At 43.7% G+C, this 19,274-nt stretch overlaps 1 protein-coding gene across 1 annotated transcript; it reads right to left on the bottom strand.

Moving 5' to 3' along the window:
- Window positions 1–360: 360 nt before the first annotated feature.
- LOC147990096 (L10-interacting MYB domain-containing protein-like) lies at window positions 361–1,348 on the bottom strand. The gene is made up of 2 exons (XM_087523238.1): window positions 1,028–1,348; window positions 361–945 (listed from the first exon to the last, which is right to left on the bottom strand). Exons 1-2 carry the CDS (start codon window positions 1,346–1,348, stop codon window positions 361–363), a joined length of 906 nt encoding a protein of 301 aa, XP_087379364.1.
- Between the last annotated feature and the right edge of the window lie 17,926 nt (window positions 1,349–19,274).

Raw genomic sequence — 19,274 nt, forward strand, 5'->3', positions numbered from 1 at the left:
GGTGCATAGGGCACCCTCTCTTTATTTTGAAGATAATGTGCCATTGCAAGAATGCAGAAATCTAATTCTTCATCTTCATCCTCAACAGAGATATCCATCTGTCATATAAAGAACACAATATAGATGCATTATAATTTGGTACACAATAAAACAAAATAATTTGAGCCGTCAAACATGATACATGGCTTTAAAAATGAGTAGAAAAAAGATCCATGATGCATACGAATTGATGACAAACAATCCACTTTCCCTATATTACAATCTGAGTGCAAACAAGAGGTTCCAAACAAAACATAGGTTCACGACAGTACAAGTCGATAGCAAGTAATTTTGTTCAAAGAAAATAACATCACAGAAGTTCTAATCTTTTTTCATAAAGAGATCCCATGTCCTCTTGATCCATTCAAGCCTCACACTAGCAGTCTCATCCTTGAGGGCACTGAACACATCACGATGTTCCTTCTTCGTAAACAGTTGTAGAGCATAGAAATACACATCACTTCTAGGACGACCTCCATCGTTCACCACCATGGTCGTCATCTCTTTTATCTCATCTCTCACATGATCCACATTTGTTTGAGACGTCGCCGAATTGCGGCTAATCTCCCTCCTCTCCCAAAGGTCAACCATACGGTTAAATACCATTTTATCATCACTATCTTTTGCCGCCTTTTGGACCATCTTGGGACTCGGTGAATAAGGACATGATCTCTTCTTTCGACCTTTAGATGAAACATTGGTGGGTGTAACTTGGTTAACATCTAACTCACATCCCGAGCCGTCCTCATTACCCTCTTCAATGTTAATTTGAGAAGCATCAACTTGAGACGAGGGAGTTGCGACCCTTGCATATGCATTCGTCACACTATGGTCATCAAATATAAAACTCATTCTTTGCTCATCAACTAATGGAGCATATCGGAACTTGGCGGAAATCTCATTCCTCTGCAGAAAAATCACACAAATAAATTAGTTAAGAAATTGGATGGCAAAGTAACAAGTAAAAGTAATATGAATGGTTCAATACCTGTATCTCATTCGCCCACCATTCATCGGTAGCCGCAATGCTCCTAGTAACAGGATCTATTCCAATGCTAGATGCCTTTTGGTTCAACGTCTTCCAACAATTGTACTCTTTTTTAAGTAAATCCCACCTATTCTTGAATTGCTTGCGAACATAAATTCTGTTTGTCCGCTCATTGAACTTCCTTATCATATTTTCATACCCAATTGGGCTCAAATGTGCATCAGAACGGTTATTTGCATTCACTTCTTCAACACAAATGTCAAGGAAAATTTTATGGGCAACAGGATCCCAATTTGCTTTCCCAGATTTACCTTTATCCATCTATCATAAAATGAATGTAACAATTTTAATCAAATAGCGCATACCCCATACCCCCATACCACATAACACGTAGCAGAAATAAAATCCCACTATGTATTTAATAAAAAAAATTAGCTCAGTGCCAAAACACCAAATTCATACATGACAAAGTATTTTTGGTCATACAAATACACGTGCATAGCAATCAGTGTACAATTAGAAGTGCTACTCGCACTATGAGCAATCGATTAGCAACACCAAGATAATACTCGCACATCGCTTGATGATCTTCGCTTTGATCTTTATAGTGCTAGTACTAACGTACACGTAGATCACTCGGCCGATTGCCACAGGAGCGTATCTATAGGAGCAATCCTACCCGGTGATAATTGTTCAAACCTACACAGACACATACACATGTATTGCACCGGACCCAGATACACTCATAACATCATGCATCACATGCAGATCAGGAAAGAAGTCCGGAGCAGAAAGATAAGAGGACAGACGGTGCTTACCTTGGTAAGAGCTTGGACGGGGATGATCGGACTGGAGCTTGCCATGAAGATGGGAGTAGCTAGTGTGCAGGACGGAAGTGCAGCAGGACGGGAAGCAGCAGAGGGACGGGCGGAGGCCAGCGATTGCGACGTTGGGAGCGACGTTGGTTAACCTCCCTGCATGGCGTCAGGAAGGACGACGGCGGCGGCGGCTAGCTGGACAAGAGTCGGCGACAAGGAAACCTAGCAGACGCCCGAAGCAGGTGATGCGTTGGGACAGATGGCTTCGATGCCTGGAGTTATATCTTTCGCGGGTGGCATTTCTCTCGTAAATACTGCCAACGCGGAGGGAATAGCGATGTACCGCTTCAATTTTTAAAGGGCTGCGCTCGGGAAGCTGCTCTCTCTCGGCTTCTCCCAAACATGAAGGGACCGGCTGTGGCCGGAAATTAAGCCGAATACAAAAAAACGAGTTCTTTTTAGCTTGTGCTTATTTTCCACCATAAGTCGTCCATAAGCCAGAAAAGAACTGAGCTGTACCGCTTTTTCGACTGTCCGGTCGAGAATGAACGGTGAGATCAATGTTAACAGAACTAGGTCCATAGCGCACGGAGAGTATGGTGCTACAGTACTCCATGAAACATGAACCATATGAAGCACGAATAGTGTTAGGCAGGGTGTATGAAGGGTGCACGGGATGGAAGCAAAAATTCCCGTCTCGACCCACTTAAGGGTGCATGAGTCCACACTAGTAGGTTGACAAAAATACACAAAGAGGAAACAACTATATTGAGATGAGAATGCAACCAAACACTCCCACACGCTTTGTGTTGCAGTGACTGATCTGCACCATCTGAGTTTGATCCAACGGTCATGTTGCGCCGAGACATGGACATGCCCACGCAGAGGGCGCCTAAACATCACCGAAGTCCCTATGCTTCTCGAGACGCACGACATTGGTGATGCAGGGTGCAACCGCCCGCTCCCGGTCGACGGGAGCCATTGTCAGGCGCCTCACCTCGGACTCCATGATCTACTGCGCCGCCATGGCACCAGGTAGAAGCAGTGGGGAGAGGAAGCAAAGGGGGCGAAACGGCTGAAAGGCAATGCAATCTACGGGAAGGCGGAGGGAGCGGGGAATCTTTTGGTTTTCACCATGGTAAAACACCTGTCGACGACTTCTCACATCAGGGAGCAATGGGTTTTTACAGGCGGAGTCATCGTGAATAATTGCTACCATGCCTTCTCCCATCAATCAAAAAATTAAAAATCCTGCCGCGCCTGCTCCAGTCAATCAAAAAATTAAAAATCCTGCCGCACCCAAACACTAGAGCAACGCCGCGGTGGATATTTAAATTTACCTGCCGGCAAGTAGATAAAAAAGGGGTGAAAAAACAAATGTGGCGGTGGCCTAGCTAATCGGTCGAACTAGCCCAACTAGCTAGCCACCGTGCTTCACTAATGTACTCGGCGGGAAAGGTGGCCTTTCGTGATTTGACGACTCATTTACTTGTTTCGACGCTATGACCGAGGAGGACCCAGAAAACGCGCGGTAGGGAGTCCCATGGCAGGAAGAATATATGCGTGCACCACCCGGGAGGACCCCGAAACCGCGCGATAGGGTGTTCCACGTCTCGGCATGGAGGAAAAATGTGCGTGTAAAAATATACCATATCAGACGTAGTACCTATGGTTCGACCTCGGGACCCAGCCAGTCGGTCAAAAACACCCCACTAGCCACACAGCTTCATCATGCAAACGTGGCACAGAGGATAGATGTGGTTAGCTCCGTCTCGACCAGCCACAACGTCTCTTGTTCTAGGCGATTCTTCTATTTTCCAAGCTTTTTTTAGTTGTAATAACACCACGGCAAGCTAGCGCCACTCTTCGTGTGTGCCCGTGCAAAGGTTAGACGATGGAGAGAAGAGAGATTGAGATCGCAGACCTGGGACCCACTAGTAAGTGAGACAACGGTCATGCACGTGTTGACGAGGCACTCGCTCTACTCTACTCAATGCAAGTACTGTATAAAATCAAGTTATGGGACAAAGCTAACAACCGTTCGTTTTTTCAGGCTATCGACTTACGCTTTGTAGTCCAGGTTGCCAGTTCGAATCTCGTCTTTCAGATTTGTTAGTTTTAGGTCCAAATTTGATTAATGACAAGTGGGACCCCCATGTGTTGTTTCGATATTTCAGTGTAGGATGGTTTTTTTAACAAACACTTTGCACGGTTAGACAAGTAACGGCACGAGTTACACGTATTTTGCAAGTTTACAAACAAAAATGACAGCAGCATAGAATATCACATCCACCCCGCAACTTAGATACTATGGTGATACGAGTTTTTACACCGTTGGAAGTGAGATCCAATGGCTTGGGAGTAGTCTTTGTAATTATGCACAATTTCCAAACTCTCCAAAGTTTTTTTTGCATATAAAACATTTAGGCCTCGTGTGTGCCGCTGCATCTTCGATCCAACGGCTCCCCGGTGCTCATATTAGGTGCTCCCCGTAGCTTAATTACCCGCTACGGTGATATGAACATCTAGGTCGTATGATCAGTGATCAGATGGCACATGTGTAGTACTTGTAATTTCTGCGCATTTCCCAAACTCTATCAGCCGTATATTGCAAAAACATTCAAACCTCCTACTGTGGGCCGTTAGATCTCAATGAACTCGTATCACCATAGAATCTACGGTGCGGGAGCACCTCATACTCTCCCGTGCGAGAAAACATAAGGTGCTATCGCAGCTTGGATGCTACGGTGATACAAGCTTGGAGGTCGTTTGATCTGAGATCCAATGGCATCTGAGCAGTCTTTGTGCTTGTAAGCAGTGGCTGAACTCTTTTGGGGCTTTTTTGCAAAAAACCATTCGAACCACCGAGGAGGTGTTGGGTCACAAATCCAATGCCTCCGAAGAGCATGTATCACCAAAGCATCTAAGGTGTGGTAGCACATGATATTCTTACATACAGGAGAATATGATGTCCTCCTTCATCTTAGATGCTACGGTGATACGAGCTTCGAGGTCGTTGGATATGGGATCAAAGGGCATCTAAGTAGTTTTTGTACAAATTGTGTGCAATTCTCAAACTCATCAAGGTTTCCTGCAAAAATATTAAGACACACCATGTGAGCTGCTATATCTCAGATCTACAAGCTCCAAGCAACTCGTATCGGCATATAGCATCTAAGGTATGGGGGCACATGATATTCTCCCGGGGAGGAGGGGTGGGGGTGCAAAACCAATCGGTGGTTGGGAGGGTGGGGACAAATATAATCTGCTGCTACTGCTGCTACTGCTGCTACTGCTGCTACTGCTGCTACTGCTGCTACTACTGCTACTACTGCTACTACTGCTACTACTGCTACTACTACTGCTACTACTGCTACTGCTACTGCTGCTACTACTGCTACTACTGCTACTACTGCTACTACTACTGCTACTACTGCTGCTACTACTGCTATGCTACTACTGCTATGCTACTACTGCTACTACTGCTACTACTACTGCTACTACTGCTACTACTACTGCTATGCTACTACTGCTATGCTACTACTGCTACTACTGCTGCTACTGCTACTACTGCTACTACTGCTACTACTGCTCCTACTGCTCCTACTGCTACTGCTACTGCTACTGCTACTGCTACTGCTACTGCTACTGCTACTACTACCACTAACACTACCACTACCACTACCACTACGACTACCACTACTACTACCACTACTACTACCACTACTACTACCACTACTACTACCACTACTACTACCTACTACTACTACCACTACTACTACTACTACTACTACTACTACTACTACTACTACTACTACTACTACTACTACTACTACTACTACTACTACTACTACCACTACTACTACTACTACTACTACTACCAGGATGAGCACAGAATTGAGTCCGTTTGTTCGTGCCTAGTACTTGAGTTAATATATCAGGCAATGCACTGGTACGGAGGGATTATCCTTTTACTCTGCATATATAACTTGTCTGAAGTCTAATTAAGAAAAATGTTTGACCAAATCCTTTCTTAAGAAATACAACAGGACAGATATACGGCTTGAAAATTTATTGCAAGATGCAGGTTATGATATAGTTTCGAATCCTGGATCTTAAATTTCAAAAAATCCAAAAGTGAGCATAAATTCTTGAAACTAAGCATGGTCACGTGATATGGCACAAATATTACTTCGTAAGTTTTTTCTTTAATTTGAGACAAGCTGCTTATGACAAGTTGCACAAATGAAGAGCCAAGGTATTTTGGAACAAAGACCTGTCACGTTAAGGCAAACGCTTTCACTATTAAAACCGTGGGCGCTTACGTGCCGCCACGAGTCCCCGCTTCTCATCGGCAGGAGCCGTCCGAGCAAGCGTGTGAGTCGACGGGAGGCGTGGGAGCAGACCGCTGCGCCGGCTGTCAGGGAGGCGTGCGAGCAGACCACTGTGCAGGCTCACTGGGAGGCGAGCCCTTTGACCAGGCTCCGCCACCCACCGTCGTCCCAACTACTCCCACTTTTAATGTCACCGGCGCCGCAGTTTAAAATCAACCCCGCACTACCCGGTGTCGCTACAATCCTCTCTCTTCCTCTTCGATTTTCATGTCGTCTACCTCCAACTAGCCTGACCTAAACGTACGCCATGCCGCATCACGATGGTCTGCCCTTAGTGTTCCAGTTTCCTGAGGAAGACACCCAGCCGGAGTCTCAAGAACATAAGGCGCTTTGGGACGAGCTTGAACTGGCCTTGTGGGAAGACGCCGCGCCTGTCCCAGCTCCCGTTCCGGCTCCCTTCGCCCCGACTGCGCCAGCGCCCATCCCCGTGCACCTGCCAGCGCATGCGCCTACGCGTGCACTGATGCGCACGCCCGTGCCGATACCCATGCACCTGCCAGTGCATGCGCCTGCGCATGCACTGACGCGCGCGCCCGTGCACACGAATGTCTCCGCTGCGCTGTTGACAACGCCTGTCCCCGCACGGGTGCTAGTGCCCCCCTCAGCGGCATGGATGGCCGCCGTCGACCACTTCCTTGCACCAATGCCAGTCGCCTCCTCCCGCCAGTTGACTCGCTTCGAAGTCCAGAACATTTTGGCCTTCCTTGAAACTAGGCCAACGTCCAGGAGTACGCTGGCGCAAGACGCTGATACGTCTCCAACGTATCTATAATTTTTGATTGCTCCATCTATATTATCTACTGATTTAGACATTTTTGGCCTTTATTTTCCATTTTTATATTATTTTTGGGACTAACCTATTAACCTGAAGCCCAGCCCAGAATTGTTGTTTTTTGCCTGTTTTAGGGTTTTGAAGAAAAGGAATATCAAACGGAGTCCAAACGGAATGAAACCTTTGGAAATGTGATTATCTCATCAGATAAGATCCAGGAGACTTGGACCCTCCGTCAAGAAAGCCACGAGGTGGTCACGAGGTTAGGGGGCGCCCCCCCTAAGGCGCGCCCCCTGCCTCGTGGGCCCCTCGAAGCTCCACCGACATACTTCTTCCTCCTATATATATCCACGTACCCCAAACGATCGGGGATGGAGCCAAAAACCTAATTCCACCGCCGCAACTTTCTATATCCATGAGATCCCATCTTGGGGCCTGTTCCGGAGCTCCGCCGGAGGGGGCATCAATCACGGAGGGCTTCTACATCATCATCCAAGCCCCTCCGATGAAGTGTGAGTAGTTTACTTCAGACTTACGGGTCCATAGCTAGTAGCTAGATGGCTTCTTCTCTCTTTTTGGATCTCAATACAATGTTCTCCCCCTCTCTTGTGGAGATCTATTCGATGTAATCTTCTTTTTGTGGTGTGTTTGTTGAGACCGATGAATTGTGGGTTTATGATCAAGTCTATCTATGAATAATATTTGAATCTTCTCTGAATTCTTTTATGTATGATTGGTTATCTTTGCAAGTCTCTTCGAATTATCAATTTGGTTTGGCCTACTAGATTGGTTGTTCTTGCCATGGGAGAAGTGCTTAGCTTTGGGTTCAATCTTGCGGTGTCCTTTCCCAGTGACAGAAGGGGCAGCAAGGCACGTATTGTATTGTTGCCATCGAGGATAACAATATGGGTTTTTTTTATCATATTGCATGAAACTATCCCTCTACATCATGTCATCTTGCTTAAGGCGTTACTCTGTTTTTAACTTAATACTCTATATGCATGCTGGATAGCGGTCGATGAGTGGAGTAATAGTAGTAGATGCAGAATCGTTCCGGTCTACTTGTCTCGGATGTGATGCCTATATACATGATCATACCTAGATATTCTCATAACTATGCTCAATTCTGTCAATTGCTAAACAGTAATTTGTTCACCCATCGTAGAATACTTATGCTCTTGAGAGAAGCCACTAGTGAAACCTATGGCCCCCGGGTCTCTTTCTCATCATATCAATCTTCATCACTTTATTATTGCTTTGCTTTTACTTTATTTACTTTGCATCTCTATATCAAAAATACCAAAAATATTATTTATCATCTCTATCAGATCTCACTTTCGTAAGTGACCGTGAAGGGATTGATAACCCCTAAGCGTTTTGGTTGTGTTGAGCTATTGTTTTTGTGTAGGTACGAGGGACTCGAGCGTAGCCTCCTACTGGATTGATACCTTGGTTCTCAAAAACTGAGGGAAATACTTACGCTACTTTGCTGCATCATCCCTTCCTCTTCGGCAAAATCCAACGTAGTGCTCAAGAGGTAGCAAGAAGAATTTATGGCGCTGTTGCCAGGGAGTCTGCGCAAAAGTCAACATACCAAGTACCCATCACAATCCCTATCTCCCACATTACATTATTTTCCATTTGCCTCTCGTTTTCCTCTCCCCCACTTCACCCTTGCCGTTTTATTCTCCCTCCCTCCCTCTCTCTCTCTCTATCATCCCTCTCTATTTGCCTCTTTTTGCCCGTTTGCTTTTTGTTTGCTTGTGTGTTAGTTTGTTTGCTTTTCGTCATGGCTAGTCTCATATCTTCTCCGTTGTCTCCCGAGAATGAAGTTCTAAATTTTAAACAGAGGGAGGGAGAAAATCTAAAAGATGCTTGGTATAGAATTTGCAGTGCTCAAAATATATCTACCAGGAAGCAATCTACTTCAGTTCTTCTCCGCAATTTTTATGTAGGTGTTAATCCTTGGTATAGATATATCCTTGATACCATTACCGGAGGGAATTTCTTGGGTATCCATACTTTTGATTCTTATAATGCTATGTTAGATTTATTTGGCTCACCATCTCTTTTGGTTAATGGAACTATGTTAACTTTGGAGCATGTTATGCAAAGACTTGAAATTATTGAAAATAAAGTTGCTACTATTGAATTAATTTAAAATCTAGATAAAAAGATCCACAGTCAAATTACTCAATATGGATCTAAGGTAGGAATGACTCTGAAAAATATTAAGGAAAAGGAACCCATAGTTAATGAGAAGATAAACTTAGATTCTACTAGAATCGATAAACTTGTGGGTATCATTACAAACTTGGGAACCGATTTTTCTTCCGTAAAGAATACTCCAAGTCCTCCTACTAAAATTGCCAAGCTTATGTATGTTCCTAAAAATAAGGGTGAATCGTCTAGTAAGGAAACTGTGGATCTTAAATCAATAAGTATTCATCCCAATCTTTTTGCTATCATTAAGGAACCAATTGCTACAAATGAATTTTTTGATCTTGTGCCTAAGAGTTTGATAATCACTAGAAAGAAAGAAATTCCTAAGGTAAATAGATGCCTCATTGAAGAATTGCCTACCAAAGATGGCAATACCTAGATCTATTCTTGCTTGTTATGCCTAGCTAGGGGCGTTAAACGATAGCGCTTGTTGGGAGGCAACCCAATTTTATTTTTATTACTTGATTTTTGCTCCTGTTTAGTAATAAATAAATTATTTAGCCTCTGTTTTGGTTGTGTTTTCTGTGTTTAATTAGTGTTTGTGCCAAGTAGAACCATTGGGAAGACTTGGAGAAAGTCTTTTTAATCTTGCTGTAAAAAACAGAAACTTTAGCGCTCACGAGAACTGCTGCCATTTTTATTTGGAAGGTCCTATTTAGTTAATTATTTTTGAAGATGATTAATAGATAAATTCCTCACGTCCAGCAATTTATTTTAGAATTTTTGGGGTTCCATATCTTGCGCTAGCTACAGATTACTACAGACTGTTCTGTTTTTGACAGACTCTGTTTTCCGTGTGTTGTTTGCTTATTTTGATGAATCTATGGCTAGTAAAATAGTTTATAATCCATAGAGAAGTTGGAATACAGTAGGTTTAACACCCATATAAATAAAGAATGAGTTCATTACAGTACCTTGAAGTGGTCTTTTGTTTTCTTTCGCTAACAGAGCTCACGAGTTTTCTACTTTAAGTTTTGTGTTGTGAAGTTTTCAAGTTTTGGGTAAAGATTTGATGGATTATGGAACAAGGAGTGGAAAGAGCCTAAGCTTGGGGATGCCCATGGCACCCCCAAGATAATATATGGACACCTAAAAGACAAAGCTTGGGGATGCCCCGGAAGGCACCCCCTTTTTCATCTACTTCTATCGGTAACTTTACTTGGAGCTATATTTTTATTCACCACATGATATGTGTTTTGCTTGGAGCGTCTTTTATGATTCGAGTCTTTGCTGATTAGTTTACCACAATCATCCTTGCTGTACACATCTTTTGAGAGAGCCATACATGATTTGGAATTTGATAGAATACTCTATGTGCTTCACTTATATCTTTTGAGCTTTATAGTTTTGCTCTAGTGCTTCACTTATATCTTTTAGTGCATGGTGGTGGATTTGTTTTATAGAAACTATTGTTCTCTCATGCTTCACTTAGATTATTTTGAGAGTCTTAATAGCATGGTAATTTGCTTAAAATCCTAATATGCTTGGTATGCAAGATTATTAATAAAACTTTCGTATGAGTGTGTTGAATACTAAGAATAGTTTGATGCTTGATGATTGTTTTGAGATATGGAGGTAATAATATCAAAGTCATGCTAGTTGAGTAGTTGTGAAATTGAGAAATACTTGTGTTGAGGTTTGCAAGTCCCGAAGCATGCACATATGGTAAACGTTATGCAAGAAATTTGAGACATGAGGTGTTATTTGATTGTCTTCCTTATGAGTGGCGGTCGGGGACGAGCGATGGTATTTTCCTACCAATCTATCCCCCTAGAAGCATGCGCGTAGTGCCAAGGTTTTCGATGACTTGTAGATTTTTGCAATAAGTATGTGAGTTCTTTATGACTATTGTTGAGTCCATGGATTATACGCACTCTCACCCTTCCATCCTTGCTAGCCTCTTCGGTACCATGCATTGCCCTTTCTCACATTGAGAGTCGGTGCAAAATTCGCCGGTGCATCCAAACCCCGTGATATGATACGCTCTTTCACACATAAACCTCCTTATATCTTCCTCAAAACAGCCACCATACCTACCTATTATGGCATTTCCATAGCCATTCCGAGATATATTGCCATGCAACTTTCCATCATTCCGTTCATCATGACACATTCATCATTGTCATATTGCTTAGCATGATCATGTAGTTGACATAGTATTTGTGGCAAAGCCACCATTCATAATTCTTTCATACATGTCACTCTTGGTTCATTGCATATCCCTGTACACCGTCGGTGGCATTCATATAGAGTCATCTTTGTTCTAATATCGAGTTGTAATCATTGAGTTTTAAATAAATAGAAGTGTGATGATCATCATTATTAGAGCATTGTCCCAAGTGAGGAATAAATAAAAAAAGAAAGGCCATAAAAAAAGAGAAGGCCCAAAAAAAGATAAAGGCCATAAAAAAGGGCCAAAAAATGAGAGAAAAGAGAGAAGGGACAATGTTACTATCCTTTTACCACACTTGTGCTTCAAAGTAGCACCACGATCTTCATAGTAGAGAGTCTCTCATGCTATCACTTTCATATACTAGTGGGAATTTTTCATTATAGAACTTGGCTTGTATATTCCAACAATGGGCCTCCTCAAGTGCCCTAGGTCTTCGTGAGCAAGCAAGTTGGATGCACACCCACTAGTTTCTTTTGTTGAGCTTTCATACATTTATAGCTCTAGTGCATCCGTTTCATGGCAATCCCTACTCCTTGCATTAACATCAATCGGTGGGCATCTGCATAGCCCATTGATTAGCCTCGTTGATGTGAGACTTTCTCCCTTTTTGTCTTCTCCACATAACCCCCCTTCATTATATTCTATTCCACCCATAGTGCTATGTCCATGGCTCACGCTCATATATTGCGTGAAAGTTTATAGGTTTGAGATTACTAAAGTATGAAACAATTGCTTGGCTTGTCATTGGGGTTGTGCATGATGATAGCATTCTTGTGTGACGAAAATGAAACATGACTAAACTATATGATTTTGTAGGGATGAACTTTCTTTGGACATGTTATTTTGAGAAGACATAATTGCTTAGTTAGTATGCTTGAAGTATTATCATTTTTATGTCAATATGAACATTTGTCTTGAATCTTTCAGATCTGAATATTCATACCACAATTAAGAAGAATTACATTAAAATTATGCCAAGTAGAACTCCGCATCAAAAATTCTGTTTTTATCATTTACCTACTCGAGGACGAGCAGGAATTAAGCTTGGGGATGCTTGATACGTCTCCAATGTATCTATAATTTTTGATTGCTCCATGCTATATTATCTACTGTTTTAGACATTATTGGGCTTTATTTTCCACTTTTATATTATTTTTGGGACTAACCTATTAACCGGAGGCCCAGCCCAGAATTGTTGTTTTCTACCTGTTTTAGGGTTTCAAAGAAAAGGAATATCAAACGGAGTCCAAACTGAATGAAACCTTCGGAAACATGATTTTCTCATCAGATAAGATCCAGGAGACTTGGACCCTCCAGCAAGAAAGCCACGAGGTGGTCACGAAGGTAGGGGGCGCCCCCCTAGGGCATGCCCCCTGCCTCGTGAGCCCCTCGAACTCCACCGACGTACTTCTTCCTCCTATATATATCCACGTACCCCCAAACGATCGGGGACGGAGCCAAAAACCTAATTCCATCGCCGCAACTTTCTGTATCCACGAGATCCCATCTTGGGGCCTATTCCGGAGCTCCGCCGGAGGAGGCATCGATCACGGAGGGCTTCTACATCATCATCCAAGCCCCTCCAATGAAGTGTGAGTAGTTTACTTCAGACCTACGGGTCCATAGCTAGTAGCTAGATGGCTTCTTCTCTCTTTTTGGATCTCAATACAATGTTCTCCCCTCTCTTGTGGAGATCTATTCGATGTAATCTTCTTTTTGCGGTGTGTTTGTTGAGACCGATGAATTGTGGGTTTATGATAAAGTGTATCTATGAATAATATTTGAATCTCCTCTGAATTCTTTTATGTATGATTGGTTATCTTTGCAAGTCTCTTCGAATTATCAGTTTGGTTTGGCCTACTAGATTGGTTGTTCTTGCCATGGGAGAAGTGCTTAGCTTTGGGTTCAATCTTGCGGTGTCCTTTCCAAGTGCCAGAAGGGGCAGCAAGGCACGTATTGTATTGTTGCCATCGAGGATAACAAGATGGGGTTTTTACCATATTGCATGAAACTATCCCTCTACATCATGTCATCTTGCTTAAGGCGTTACTCTGTTTTTAACTTAATACTCTAGATGCATGCTGGATAGCGGTCAATGAGTGGAGTAATAGTAGTAGATGCAGAATCGTTTCGGTCTACTTGTCTCGCACGTGATGCCTATATACATGATCATACCTAGATATTCTCATAACTATGCTCAATTCTGTCAATTTCTCAACGGTAATTTGTTCACCCACCGTAGAATACTTATGCTCTTGAGAGAAGCCACTAGTGAAACCTATGGCCCCCGGGTCTCTTTCTCATCATATCAATCTCCATCACTTTTATTATTGCTTTGCTTTTACTTTTCTTTTACTTTGTTTACTTTGCATCTCTATATAAAAAATACCAAAAATATTATTTATCATCTCTATCAGATCTTACTTTCGTAAGTGACCGTGAAGGGATTGACAACCCCTAAGCGCGTTGGTTGCGTTGAGCTATTGTTTTTGTGTAGGTACGAGGGACTCGAGCGTAGCCTCCTACTGGATTGATACCTTGGTTCTCAAAAACTGAGGGAAATACTTACGCTACTTTGCTGCATCATCCCTTCCTCTTCGGGGAAATCCAACGCAGTGCTCAAGAGGTAGCAGACGCCACCGTCGCCGTCGGTCAGTGGCCCGACGACACACAGAGCACGAAAGAGGAGCCGCTTTCCACCGTGAGACACTCCCGCCGCCGCGTAATCTAAATTTGACATGAAAAACGTTCGGATTGCCATGCTTAAAATCCAAACGTTTATCATTTCTGTTTATTTTATATCGATCGTCGTATAATTTGAAGTCGGAGTCAGACTGAACGAAATGTATGGTTTGATCAATTGAATGTTCTGCTAGAGCTGTATCAAATTAAATATAAAACGTCATCAAGCCACATGTATTCCTTGACATCCAACGACCTAGACTGCTTCAATGTCGAGCGCTCAACATGTTTAGCGTGCAGTTAATTTCATGCCAAAAATAGTGCTAATCACATGACAACACGCAAATAATATCCTAGTAGTTTATATCCGCATGCACTTAATATACTTCCAAATTAACGTGCATTGCACATACACACTGACTAGTGCTGCTAGTACGTGAAACTGGTGCCGTGACTTGTGAACGTGTCCAGATATGGTCAACGGCAACATCGCCCGCGAGTTCTTCCTGTTTGCTCGTGCGTCTAAACGCGAAAGGGGAGGAGAGAGAGAGAGAGAGCACACATGGAACCCACCAGTAAGTGAAGGCGAATAGTACTAAAAATAATATTACATGTTATCCATTAATTAGGCTATGGTAATATAAAAACATTATGTGAACAAAAGGGGTACAACAAACATTGCTATTCTATGTATGTTGCCTATTGACGTGCGGCTTGAAGCCCCGGTCGCATGTTCGATCCTCGTCCTTTATTTTTTAATTTGTATATGGGTCCAAGTTTGTTTCATGACATGTAGGCCCCTCGGTGTGTAGTTTGTAGCACTTTAATTTGTGGGTCGAAAGTTGTTCCATTCCAAGTGGACTATCAGTGTGTAGTTTTGTAGCTTTTTTATAATAACTAAAGAGAACAACATAGTTTTTTCAATAATACCATGGTGCGATGTTGAAGGTGAGAAAGGACGTGCGAGAGAGTGATGACCGAGCCAGAGGGAAATCAACTAGGGGAGTTGCGTGGGTTGCAATGGTGTTTGGAGTAGTTGTGGGCCGAATGCTACGAAAATATAATCTAAACCGACCGGAACAAATGCCTACACAAATTAATCCAAGGTTGGAGTGCCCCTCGCAATGTAAATAGCTCCGGCTTTGCGAGGGATGGAGAGGTAGTAGCTTCAACGCGTGGAAGACACGGTGTGAGAAAGCAAGGTCAATCGAGAGACATATAGATAGAGAGACAAAGTGAGTGTGGTCCGACATTCATTGAACAAATATATATGCTCTGGAGAGATATTGTCCGATTGAGCTTTTTGGCAAGGGTGAGGGTTGTAAGATAGAGCTTGAGAGATGATCCAGTCACAGACGTGTAGATATATTTTGTGCGTGGGAGGAAGCAAGGTCAACCGATCACATAGGGTCGCCGTGCGATCGAAAGGGTGAGACGGGTTGGAGAGAGTGACCTAGATAGACGATGTGCGTGAGAGAGTATACAATGTGAATAGGTCGAATTGGGCTCAAACATGGTGATATATCTTTTTTGTCCGAGAAAGAGCGTGGTCAATCGAGACATACGGAGAGAGAGGGAGAGAGAGAGATTGAGTGAGCGCGGCCCACCATGAGGTCGAAAGAGTGGCGACGGCTTGGATGGACTGACCTAGATAGACAATCTGCATGAGAGAGTATAGAGTGTGTCGATTGAGGCCCGAACAGGGAGATATATCATTTGTGTGTGAAAGAAAACGAGGTTAAATGAGACTCAGATAAAGAGAGTGAGATTGAGCGAATGTGGCCCGCTGTGCGGAAGAAAGAGTGAGACAGTCTCGAGGGAGTGACCTAGATATACAACGTGCGTGCGTGCGCACGAGAGGTTGGGGGAGCTAGATAGGCAATGCATGTATTTAGCGCGAGAGGGTGAGAGGGAGAGGGGGAGAGAGAGTGCTCGGCATGGGGTGCAATGGCGGGTGTGTGAGGTAAATGCATTTGGTAACAGAGTGGATAAAGGGGTTGTGTAGTTGAGAGACTTAGAGATCGAAACATGGAGAGAAAGAATGAACGTGTGTTGGAAACCGATAGCTTCCTAAGGTGGTTAGGAGAGGAAGATTGACCTTTACAGGAAGTATGTAGCGTTTGTGCGGGGGGGGGGGGCTAAAAACAACATTTGAATGTACATAGTACGAGACTTAATATCGATGTTTCAATTCGGTGTACATTGTAAGATTTGAACCGAGGACCAGGCATACGGGTAATTATTTCGAATTCGTGCCATACTAAGTTTCGAAAAGTTGACATTGACTCAGTTTGTTGTGCTATTTTGTAGGTCATATGTTTGAATCCATCCAAAAGTTTTCTGACTACCATGGTGTTCATCATATACATATGAATTTGTATTAAAAAGTAGCATGGATACAGTGAAATGCGAAATCCACGTTAGAATTGGAGATCGCTACGTGACACACACTCTAATTCAAATAACTAACTACGTGACACACACTCTAATTCAAATAACTAATTATGTGACACACACTCTAATCCACGTTAGTGTGGGTACCGTTTCGATTTTTTTTTCAAATAACTCCTCATTAATTAATTTATAGTACTCCCTTTGTTCACTTTTATAAGACCTTGAAGACATTTCAGACAATGTGCAAAACAATTCATTTTAAGTTGTCTGAAACGACTTACAAAAGTGAACGGATGGAGTATCTCGTTTCAAATGACTAATTATTGCAAGGACAACACGGGCATGGTAATACATACAGATTCGTTTGGAAATGAAAGAAGATCCGTTTGCATTCTCAAATGTAGGCGCACCAGGCAGACCAGGGTCGTGTCGGGGTGGACGCTGCTTTGGTGCCTTAAAGGCAACTGGCTTTGGGTCACTGACATGTGGGCCAACCACCTGTTGGGCCCACATGTCATGGACACAAAGGCAGGTGCCTTAAGGCACCGAAGTATAGTCCGAAACGTGGAAGCACGAACTTATATTGTCGTCATCCTTTTTGGGGGGGTGGGAGGGGGGTGGGTGGCTGGGTGCTACGCGTCCGTCCAACACACGCGACCACCCCGACAGGACTATGCTTCGGCGCCACGACGACAATATAAGTTCGCGCTTCCACGTTTCGGATTGAAATATCTTGCGGCCCCAATTCCAGCCCTGCAAAATCTCTCTTCTCCACCGTCCCCTTCCGCGCCCAGATTGCTCAAATCCCTAATTCGCCGCCAACCCTCGGATCGCCCCTCGTCTCGTCTCTTTCCCCACCGTTCCCCACCTCTGTGCCGGACGACGATGACGAAGACGACGGTCGCGCTTCACCACCGCACTAGAGCTACCTCATCTACGCCCTCGTCCACCACACCGGGTGGTCCACCGACAACGTTGGCCGCCGCAACCAACGTGCCTCACAGACACCGAGTTCCACCGCATCAAGTGCGCTTCACCGACGCCGTCTCCCAGCTCACCGGGGCTACTTCACCGAGCACATCGTCGCACCTCCGCCCCCCGAGGCCATTAGGGCTTCACCAACGGTCTCGTCCACCGCATCGTAGCGCTCCGCTGCCACTCAAGATCTGCATCCGTGCACGACCAGCCAACGCCAGTGCATCACCCTCAACGGCTCTGAAGTGACCCGCACTCTAGCTAGGCGAGCATGCCCAAACGCCGGCCTGAACTAGGTATCCACACATCATTCCCTTCTGCACTGTTCTGACGATGTTTTGATATCCTTTCACCGCTCTCTTAGCTTACACGCCTATGAAACTCTGACTTTAACTATTATTTCTTCTGGAGATATCATCTGAAACAAGCAAATCCATTTTTTAGTGAAGCATGACGGCGCTACGGGATTTGGTACACATCTTGCACACCCGTATAACCTTGTAAGTATCTGTCCTTCGGTACGACATCAAGGTCGATTCCTCTTATTTGATCAACCATTTGCCGTGTCAAAAATGCAGAGGTGGATGCAAGGAGCACAAGGCCTACACATCCAAGCAAGTGGTAACATATACTTGTACATGGAACATCCCAAGCGCAAGCAGAGCTGCAGTGAGCCTATACAACGAGCTAGCGTAAGTCCATGCATTTCATTTAATTCGTACTGGCATTCGTGTATGATTTGTGTGCAGTGGCTGATCCACGAATTCAAGTTACCAGGGGCGAACATTTAACTTAAAAAATAGAAGGCACTTGCACTCCGGAAATCAACATAACTTGAGAAATGTGAAGCTACATGCACTTTGAAAACTAGCTAATGATCCAAAGTAGTTCAGATTATAAACACTAAATGATGCAAGCACCAAAAAACACAAAATGCAACATGGTGTACAAGGACTACAAACATGGTCTGTACCTGCTTCAATTATTCGTTCTCTGGATGAAAATATCGAAGTGTAATTGCACGTATAACCAGTGCGCAAACTGCATATCAATATATCTATCCTGCACAAGTATGCCAATAGTTTCAAACAACAGATTAGAAAAGTATTTATGCTATGTTGTCATGATACGGGGACTTTCTGGTAGATGGCCTCGACGTTTCCTCAAGCTACGAAAATGCACTATAATTTGCTTGTCATCAATGCCTGCAAATCTCTATCTCTCTCAACATAGTAGATCATCATTAGATACTAAATCCTTCAATGAGCTTGCAAAATGCTTGCATTAGATCCCTCATTAGACACTATATGTTCATCACCAGGAGCATGTAAAATGTTTGCATCAAATCCTTCATTAGCAGTCTGTTCATTAGACACTTCAGGCTCAAGAACAACATGAGATTGTATGTTTGCATCAGAAACTTGATTGGATACATCAGATTCAGTCAGTTCAGTATTGATTGGGGGAGTTATAAAATAAGTAGAAATTGGTTTCATTTTCTCATAGATTCCCTACATACAAGCAGTTTTACAACACCGTTAGGTTTAACTATTGGCCAGAAATTGAAGAGTTGAATTAGATATAATCAGGGATGTGATGTACCTGCTCGTTGCGCATGCTACTCTTGAAAGCTGCGACAGTACGTTTGCGCAAGCTCGATGCCATGCCCGTGCTGCCGCCGCTGCCTCCCACGCAGGCTACACCCAGGGTTGGATCTTCATCTTCTTGTCCTTCCGTTCGCTTGAAGCCCGGCGACCGCCCTCCAACGAGGGCGCGAGGAAGTGCTGTGTCGGTCTATCCAGCGGCGGCTAGGTTA

The sequence above is a fragment of the Triticum urartu genome, chromosome 1A, assembly GCF_056163025.1.
Source record: "Triticum urartu cultivar PI428250 chromosome 1A, HENAU_Tu73, whole genome shotgun sequence".
In the NCBI taxonomy this organism is placed as follows: domain Eukaryota; kingdom Viridiplantae; phylum Streptophyta; class Magnoliopsida; order Poales; family Poaceae; genus Triticum; species Triticum urartu.